This window comes from Parus major, chromosome 9 (assembly GCF_001522545.3).
Source record: "Parus major isolate Abel chromosome 9, Parus_major1.1, whole genome shotgun sequence".
NCBI lineage: Eukaryota > Metazoa > Chordata > Aves > Passeriformes > Paridae > Parus > Parus major.
The window spans coordinates 24,253,042-24,263,140 of record NC_031778.1 but is presented as its reverse complement, the minus strand read 5'-3'; the positions used below and the strand labels follow the sequence as shown (position 1 = coordinate 24,263,140).

General features: G+C 46.1%; 1 protein-coding gene across 1 annotated transcript in view; it reads left to right on the top strand.

Annotated features, from left to right (window-relative positions):
- The window catches only part of MME (membrane metalloendopeptidase), a 27,796-nt gene extending 18,595 nt beyond the window's left edge, over positions 1-9,201 (top strand). Inside the window, exons 18-23 of the mRNA XM_015637734.2 lie at positions 1,127-1,246; positions 1,491-1,624; positions 2,572-2,637; positions 4,727-4,822; positions 5,226-5,302; positions 7,809-9,201. Coding sequence (XP_015493220.1) covers positions 1,127-1,246; positions 1,491-1,624; positions 2,572-2,637; positions 4,727-4,822; positions 5,226-5,302; positions 7,809-7,908 — 593 coding nt within the window. The 3' untranslated portion in view covers positions 7,909-9,201. The remainder of the gene's footprint in view (positions 1-1,126; positions 1,247-1,490; positions 1,625-2,571; positions 2,638-4,726; positions 4,823-5,225; positions 5,303-7,808) is intronic.
- Positions 9,202-10,099: the final 898 nt, after the last annotated feature.

Here is a 10,099-nt window from a genome sequence, read left to right as displayed (position 1 = left end):
CCTGTGTGTTCCCCCAGCAGCACCTGGCTCTGGGGCTGCCCAGCCCCGAGTCCTGTGCTGGGGACAGAGCATCCACAGGCAGCAGCTCCCGAGGTCGCTCCTCTGCCGACCCTGCACAGCCCGTGGCACTCACACTGCTGTGACATCGCTGCTTCCTGGCACCGGGGCCAAACGCTGGGATATTTCATTCCACAGCAAACAAGCACTGCACTGGGCTTCCTGGGACAGCAGCTTGCACAGACTGGCTGCTTCCTAACCTGTTCATTATTGCTGGTTTTGCCATGGTTCTTTCTCATCCTGAAAGAAAGCCCTAGAACTGAACTGGATTTATACTGAAATGCAAGAAGTATCAATCTTCTTTCTTTTGCTGTGTGAGAACTGTCACCCAATTCCTTCTATCTGTTTAAGTTGTGTAGAGTTACATCCACCTCCTTCCCAGGGAGAATTAATTCTTTATATGGTGGTAGCAGCAGGGAGACAGGAAAAGGCCTTCATGAGATACCAAGTGGAACTGAATATTTTATAGTATTTTATTACACTTAATTTATAAAAAGATCAGAATTGCAATATGGTTTATTTTTAAATTAACTGTTTTGTAGAAACCTAGAAAAATGAGCAGAGAAGTGGGTAAAAGGAACTGCTTTGTTCCAGTTCTTTTATTGACAGCTTGGCCTATTTTTATTGATTCTAGTGGGAGTTACTTGTATTTTCAAGGGAAGAATAAATTCCTGTCTCTGAGATTGATTTGTGATGGAATGATCAAATAATTTATTCTTCTTAGGGGACACCCTCCCACTTCTCACAATGTTGTGAGGTTTGTTTAATGATGAGACAGAAGTCTGTGAATGCTAAGTGATGTAAATTGGAACAAACTGCTTTTTCTGCAGAGCAGAATAGTAACAAAGCAAAAGCTGGTCATGATTTTGGAAGTGTCTGAGGAGGGGAGTGGTCCTGCTGCTCTGTTCCTCCTGTCCTACAGCATTCCCATGTGTCAGTCACTTGTTGCTGCTGGGAGATCCGAGGGAACAGGGTGGTTTTGGTCGAAGCCCATAAAAGTGGTCTGGCCTCACTGTACCTGCAGGATAAGGAGGCAGGACCTTAACTGTGCTGTGGCTTTTTTTTTCAGTCTTCCCTGCGGGGATTTTGCAGCCCCCTTTCTTCAGTGCCTCCCAGCCCAAATCCCTGAATTACGGTGGCATAGGAATGGTCATCGGGCACGAGATCACGCACGGCTTTGACGACAACGGTGAGGCACCGAGCTGCTGCTGACAAACACAGTGCACAGGGTGTCTTACATGCTTTAGTGCTTAATCCTTCCGGGGACACATCAGAGGGAGATCAATTTCCATGTGTAAGATCAAGTCTGGATTTCTGAGGCTTTACAGTATTGCTCTTCCAGAAGCACAATCCAAAGTCTTACTTGCTCTCCTCCTCACTGCACCAAACCCTCTTTTCTTGCATAAATAATTCTGTTTAACGTACTGTTACAGGCAGGAATTTTAATGAGAACGGAGATCTCGTGGACTGGTGGACTGAAGAATCAGCACGGAATTTCAAGGAGCTGTCCCAGTGCATGGTGTACCAGTATGGGAACTTCTCGTGGGACCTGGCAGGTGGACAGAACGTAGGTCCTGTTTGTGGAGCTGCTTCCATGACACAGCACTGCTTGCAGTGCTACACAGAACGCACAAGAAGTTATTTCTCTCAGTTCCTCTGGCTGGCTTTTTACAGCCTGACAATATATTCCAACACACAGGATAGGGAAAAGATAAAACTGCCAGCCCTGAGGCTTTCCCAAAACATGTGTTGAAGTGTGGGAACTCAGAGAGAGGCCAGTGACAACAGAGAAGAAAATTTCAACATATTTTTCTGCCTTTTTATTCAGACATTAAATTCAATCAAAGGCTGATTCTAGATTTTGCAGCTTTGACTATCATAAATCAGTATGCTGGACTAAAGGTTAAAATATGTTTTTTAAAAAATAAAATTAGAGATTTCCCGTTATCAAAGCTTCATCATTTTTGGTGATATTTGACTGATTTAGGAATACCTGCAAAATGGAGATCTTCTGTGTATCTGGCTAACAAGAAGCTATTGAACTTGCCTACTATACAGAATAATAGTTTCTGGCAGGTTTGCTGATGTCTGTTAACAGACAATTTCAGCAGTTTGGAGTTGGAATTTTATCTTGTTCTACAGACTACAGATTCTGTCCACTTCCTCTAACTGGAACTGTGGTAAGAAACTGAGGACTAAAGACAATTATAAAAGAGGAAGAATAAATGAGTAATAACTAAGTAGCAGAACTGGGTAAGAGATACAGAACCCAGAAAATTGCCTGGAGGGGGAGGAAGAGGATCAGAAAAACAAAAGTATCTCAAAACATGGATTTTGAGACAAGGGACATAAAGACGTTTCAGATATTTTAACATAATATTCTGCTAAAGCTTCAGATTACAGTTTACGGTAATTCCTGCCTTTAGAAACTGGAAAATGAACAAAGTATGGTGTTTCAAGTCCTGGATGAGCTTTTCTTTTCAGAAATCAATACTTTTTCTTTCTGTTCTACAGCTGAGTGGAATCAACACACTAGGAGAAAACATTGCTGATAATGGGGGTGTGAGACAAGCATACAAGGTAAGAAGTATCCATTTTTCTGTTTTAGTTGAAACTGTCAGAGATTAAGAAAATCAGTTGCAGAGCCTTGGAAGAAGAAACACGATTTCTGTGTTAGAGACAGGAGCAGACTGACTGCCATCAAGGCCTGGATTAAAGCTACTGGCCAGCTGTGGTATTTATCTCATCCTGTTAGTCATGTCAGGCTACAGATTACCTGTTCCTAGGGAACTCTTTTCCATTTTTTTTTTTCCTTTGTGAATAAGGAATGTGTGGAATGGAAACATTCACTGGCTCACACTTGGACCATGACCTAAAGAAAGTGCTGATAGCAGCAGCTGTCTGCCTCTGGCTGGTTTTTTCACTAGCTTTTTCATGCCAGAAAGGAGGGGCAGAATGACTTTCTTCTGACCCATGAACAAAAACACTTTGCTTCTCATCTTGTACAGGTGACTTGGGCCCTCAGTACTGGTATCCCAAGATGTCAGAGACACTGGACTCCCTGCACTAAGCCTTCCAAGGGAGCTGGATGTTTTTTGGCTTTGCTTCCCTTCTCTTCCTCAAACAGCTGCTGGAATCCCTAGATTGGTCACCATCGATACTGACAGCCAGAGAGACAAAGGTTCTTTTTGTGAGCATGGTCTGGAAGAGAGTAGAGAGTCAGCTTCTCTATCAGCTTTTCTTGTTACTCACAAATCTGATGGCTGCAAGCCTCAACAACGTGATCCTCCTTCTCCTTCCCTGAAAACCTTCCTCTGTGGCAAAATACTCAACACTTGACAACTGAGTGCTGTCACTGCTCAACAAAGAGCCTCTGGGATGCATGGGCCAACTCACGCTTCTCCAAGTTCTCACTGGAAATGGACAAGTTTGAGGGCAAACACAATTATTAATGAGAGTTTAAGGAATGATTTGGAAGCCTAAAAGAGGCATAAGGCTTATTAGATTAGTCTGATCTTCAGTTACTGGAATATTTGTGCAAAGTACAAAGCCATGAAAGGGGATACGCTTTCCGAAAGGAATGGGAGTAGCCAGAAAAATTAGGTCAGAAGTATTAAAAATTATTATGACATCATATAAACAATAAGAAAGGTCCAAAAGGAATCTTGAGAGGTCAATGTTCCACCCTCTCCATGCAGGTAGAATCAACCCCCTCTGCATCCTTCCAAGCTCCCACAGGAGCATTCCCGCTGCCTCCTCGTGGCACTCCCAGTGCCGTGCCTCTGCCTCCAACAGTGCAAACACAACAATCTGCTCCTTTCTCTCCTGTGACCTTTCACATATTTGAAGAATTACATGCTTCAAGGCCCAGACTTCTCTCCTTTAGACTAAACAAACCCAATTCTTTCGATCTTTCCTCATAGGTCATGTTTGCTAGACCTCTGCTCATTCTTGCTGCTTTCTTCTGGACTCTCTCCAGTTGGTCCACATCTTTCTTGAAGGGCAGTACCCAAAAGTGGACAGAGCGCTCCAGCTGAGTCCTGGCCAGTGCCAAGTGGAGTAGAAGGATTACTTCATGTATTTCATATAAGCCACTCCTGTTTACACATCCCAATACGACACTCGCCTTTTTTGCAGTGCAGTGGCACTGTTGGCTCTTGTTCAGCTGTTATCCATGGAAACTTCCAGAGCCTTTTCCATGGACCTGCTATCTGCTCATTCCTCACTTGCACTGGGCCAGCTGATTGGCTTTACTCGTGCGGTGCCTTGGCACTGACTTCAGGCAGAACATTTCTGCAGCATCTTTCATTAGGGATGATACACTAACAACACAGCTTTTGACACATGTCTCCATAAGAAACATGAAAACAGCTGTTCTTACTATGGCAAGGTTTTAAAGTCTTCTGCAATTCACTTTAAAAAAACCAAATCCCAAAAAACCCACAGTGGAAAAAAATCTCTTTTTCATAATGCAGCATTAGATAATTGATAGCACAGTACTAAGAAATGGCCCTGTTGTCTTCTGTTTCAAGGTGGCTCATATGGGATGGATGGCCAAGGGAGGCAATGATTAATTATGTCAAAGAATCCATGTTCCTCCTTGTCATCATTTCATTTTGACTGGAAAAATGCTGGAAGTGGTAACATTTCTACTCACTTCATTCTACAGGCTTATGAAAACTTTGTGAGAAAACATGGAAAAGAAAAGCTTCTTCCTGGTCTCGACATGAACCACAAACAGCTGTTTTTTCTGAACTTTGCACAGGTATCCTTTACTTCTTGCCTGAGGGCTTTGAAAACCACTTGACATTACAGTTTAGCAGCAAGTCACAACAGGCTGACTCCTGTGGGCTAGCTAAGAGCTGGCAGAGCTGCAGAGCTGAGCAGTGTTCACTGCAAAGCAGTGAAAATAAAGTCTTGTTAGGTGATTTTTATCTTCCCTAAAGAAATTAATTCAGCTACTCATAAGCCTGTTAGGAAGTACCTTGTGCCCAACTGCCTTTGTCTGAGGACAATGATGTACTTTTTTAACAAAATACACCCTTTTGTCTCTATGTTCTAATGTGAAATTTATTCTCACAAACATTAGATGTTTCATAGTTAAATGACAGCAGGTCTCCTCCTGCAAAATCTTAGGCTAATGATGCTTTTCTTTGTTACCTGTGCAGGTGTGGTGTGGAACATACAGACCAGAATACGCAGTGAACTCCATCAAGACAGATGTGCACAGTCCAGGCAAATTCAGGTCAGCAGAGCCAACAACCCCCAGTGCAATCCCGAGGTGTAACACCCCTGCAACACACACGGCTGTTTGTGGGGGAGCTGCAGTGACCCAAGGCTGGGCTGCCTTCCCAGGGGAGCTTTAACACACACACATCCACAGGCAGAGCACGCTGGGGCTGCTTAGGAGGGGACACGAGCTGGGCTGTCCCTGTCCCTTCCAGCCCAGCACTGCCCAAACAGGCAAAGCCCTTCCCAGGCAGCTCCACAGGCAGAGGAAAGATGTGGGATCATTGTCTCATCCTTGAGAAGATCCAACTCAATTCTGTCCACACTATGGAGCAGCTTTGGGCAGTCTCCACCACAGGACACACACCCCATCACCTGGCTGTCACTGTGTTACTGCAGAGCCCCAGTGGCTGTGTCTGGAATCCAGGGCTCATCCACAAGTCCCTGGCTCCTGTAACAGCTCCTGACAGGGTTCTTATACACCAACAGCATGGATGAACTTCTGTCCTCCACTGAAGTCACGCAGAACCAGTGGGAGATCACTGCCCCTCACTCCTAACAAACCCATGTGCTGTGGTACAACAGCAGATGTGCATTTTGTGTCTGGTGTGCTCAGCCAGCCTTCTCCAGATCAGCTGGGCTCCGTTCAGCAGAGCCATGCAGGAAACGTGGCTGCTCCTGGTACAAGCCTTTGAGCTAGACTAGGATCTTTCTTTTTAGCTGAAGTCAGAGCAGCCTATTCATCAGCAGAGTAAGAACGTGCCCTAATAAACCTGTTTGGTCCAATGCCATCATATCAGTGGTAGTGCAGCCATCACAGCATCTGCTCTGGAAGGCTGAGTCATCTCCAGGCTCCATGTCCACAATAGCCAGGCTCTCTGCTGATACAATCCACTACATTAATTCCAGTATCTTTCTTTCAACGGCTTTTCACCAAATCTTGTTTATCCCACACACTCAAACATTTCGTGAAAGCGGCGACTGTTCCCTCACTGTCCTCATTGCGGGTGGGTTGTGCTATCTGGGATCTCTCCCACAGGCAGTTTGTGCACCAGCTCCTACAGTCATTCCTGTCTGGTCTCAGTGCTAATGAGGCTCCAGAGGCTGTTCAGAACCTCAGCACATCTGATTTGGATGAGGCACAAGGCCTTTGAAGTTGACTAGTTCCGCATCTCAGTGTAACAAGCTGTGTTTGTGTGTACCCTGGATACATCACATGGTGCTGTGCTGTCTGTACCTCGGTAGGACAGGCTATAAACTTTACATGCAATGCTACAAGTGTTCATGAGAAACCAGACAACATTTTTAGAATGGGCAGGCATTTTTAGGATGAGGCCCCCTAAGAGCTCTAAAATAGAAAACATTCCATGAGACATACCCACAAAATTAACACCTAATAACATACTACACAAGTGTCACAAAGGCTCTCAATGTGCCTTTTTTGATTATTATTTGGGGAGTGTGATGAGCCTTTTCAACACTTGCTACACTAACTGTGGGCTCTTTCTCCTTACAAGTAGGACAGCTCCTCATAAAAATTGTTAATTGCAGAGCATCCATTTTAGCAGTTCTAATTTATTGGAGCAGTGAAGCACAGGTAGATGACAAAAATGCATTATTTTTTTGATAACCCTTTTTCTGTGCCATCTCCTGTTCCACTGCTGGCTTCCAAGACCAGGGAGTCACGTTTGGCCCTGTAGAACAGTTGAGGTGCTGCAGGTGTCACTGCTGAACTTCACCTCAGCTTCTGTGGGCACACCCTAATGATGAACATAATTCTCAGAATAATCATTAATTACTCAAAGAAACAGTTCTTTAAAGAACTTCTGGGCCACGACCACTGTCCATCAGTATCTGTATTTGACCTGCTTCCCTGCACAGGTGTGAGCTGCTATATTCCCAATCCGGAATCCCTCTTAGCAGATCTATTCACACATGTTCACAATCACACGTATAAAATCAGCCTGAGCTGGAATGGCCTCATACTCACTTTCCATGTTGAGCTGAAAGCCATTGTTTGTATGAGTCTTTTTGCCAGGAAACTCATTCACTGGAAAATCTGTGCAGAACACCCAGAGGAGCCGCATGATCTCAGTTAAAACTTGGTTGGTGTAAAAATGTAAATGAACATTCACTGATGAGTTACCACCACAGCCCTTGACCTCGGGGTCTTGTTTTCCCTTCACCAAGAAACTTGTCAGCAAAACATAGCTGAAAAATCCTCAGTGAAAACTACTGACAAGCAAGAAATCTGTTCTAGGTGAAAGAACTGGCTTGTGAGAGCCAGCCATGAGGAAGGGACGGGTCCTGTATTTTTGGGGTTGCAATAGGGGCAAGATGAGCTGAAGAAGAAAACGCAGCCAACCCTTGAGGTGAAATGAAGCAACAGCCAGAGCTCAGCAACAGGGCGTTCCCCACATTAGAGTGAGGTGACACAACAAAACAAGTTACAAAATATGGGTCGTGTTGTTTGTTTCAAACCAAGGCGAGCAGCAATGACAGCGTGTTGCTTTGTTTCAAAGGGTGCTGGGATCACTGCAGAACTCCCCAGAGTTTTCAGAAGCCTTTTCATGCACCACGAGAGACAACATGGATCCTGCCAAGAAGTGCCGCGTTTGGTGACGGACTGCAAACCTCACATCTCAAGGAGCTTTCCAGGAAAAGAGACCTTTCCCGTTGATTTTGAGAAGGGGAGGAGGGAAGAAAGCTGAAGGGAATATGCTAGAGACATGTCTGTAATCCTTGGTAAACATGCAAACCCCGAGTCACCACCCAGCACAGCACCGAAGAAGGACTAAGGCAGCGCTGCCTGCCTGGCTGCTTCTCCCCCCAGAGCCCCACAGGACCTAACTCACCTGGCCATGCACAGCCACATCTCACCTGTAGTTTTAACCCTGCCCCCACAGCCAGTGGCTTTTTGGATTCATTTTAAAATGGCAAAGTATAACACATGATCTCCCCCCGGCCGGTGAATGCAGATTTCTGATCGGGGGAGGAGGGAAGTACTCAGTAACACACATTTTAGCCATCACAACACGACAGAGAGATGACAGTTTCTATCCCACTGTCAGACTTTGTACCCTCTGCTGTTATAAGAAATCTGTTCTACCAAATGTTTTCAGTTTTACTTGAAACCATTTACACAAGAGGAGTCCAAAGACCTGCTGTACCTAAGTAACTTCTCACTAATTACTTCAGTGTGTATTACCTGAAGCCCCTATTTACAACAGTTAATTTACAGCTTTCCAGCCCAACTGAAATTGTAGGTAATTTATTAATTTCTGTACCTATAATCTGTAAGATTGTGATCAAAGACCCTTTCACCATTTTCTAAGCTTTTTCTTGCCTTCTCTAAAGTTGCTCTTTTTTAAAGTTTCTAGTAATGTATAAATCATAGTTTTTATATTTAAATCTTGAGCTACACTTTTGACTTGAAGTATTGTAACATATTTTATCAGTGGCTGCATAGAACTGGGAAATGGGACTAAAGCATGGTATTGGGCAATAAGATAAAGCCTACAAAACTGAGTTCTCCAATGGAGGGCACAAACATTGGGGTTTTCAGGCTGACTCTGTCAGTGCTTAGGCTCTGATCCTGCACATTTCTTGTACGTGTTCTGATCAGTGTCAGTCCTCACGTCAGGAAAGCTGCACAGCTGATTACAAGAGTCTGAAGGAGCTTTAAGTAAGAGGGTAAAAGGCTTTAAATCTGCAATGATATGTATTAAACATCCTCATGCAGATTGCAAAGGAACTACTGCTTTGTTTATCAAAGCAAAGACATTTCCAAACCAAGTACCAGATACCTCAGATGACTGCTACAATAGGTCTATTTAAAAACCTATTTCCTTTTAGCTTTCTGAGTTTGTCATCTGATCAAAACATTTTGATAATAAACTGAAATTATGAGCCAAATGCAGTGCGTGTTCTTCATAGGAATTACGAAAATACAAAACAAAAATTCTCTGCAAATAAATGTCTGCGCTTGCCCCTGAGCCCCACAGCTCAGAAAACACAGAGCACAACCAACAAATCCCTCTCCCATCTCCCAGCATTGGCTTTGCACAGGAGCGAGCCTCTCACAGAGAGGGGAAGCCAGAGCTCCTCGATTTTCACACGGAAACCAACATTTCACACAGGAACCAACATTCCGAACAGCTTTGTCCAGAACAAGGACAAACAAAAAGCCCTCAGCGCTCGGAGGGAGCTGGAATGGGGCTGGAGACTGAGGGAGAGCAGACGGGCCCTGCACAGGCGAGGGAGCGCCTCACCTGAGCCGGGCCCCGCGTCCCGCACGGCTCTGAGGGCCCGGGCGGCTCTGAGGGCCCGCACGGCTCTGAGGGCCCGGGCGGCTCTGAGGGCCCGGGCGGCTCTGAGGGCCCGGACGGCTCTGAGGGCCCGGACGGCTCTGAGGGCCCGGCCCGGATGGTTCTGATGATCCGGACAGCTCTGAGGGCCCGGCCCGCCCACCATGGACCCGCCCGGGGGTCCTACCTGAGGCGTGCCGGGCTCTGCTGGGCTCCGCGTCCCTCCTGATCCGGGGTTCGCTGGGGGTTCGGGCTCACACCGGGCGCTCCGGGACCCCCGGATCCGATTCGGGGTCACACTGGGCGCTCCAGGACCCCCTGGATCCGATTCGGGGTCACACCGGGCGCTCCGGGACCCCCGGATCCGGTTCGGGGTCGCTCCGAGGGCCCCGGGGCTCCTGAGGGCGGGGGCAGGTGAACAGCGCCCCCCTGCGGAGCGCACCTGGCAGGTGTCATCCCAACCCCTGTCCGACCCAAACTGAGTCCCGGACAGGAGTTATCCCTGT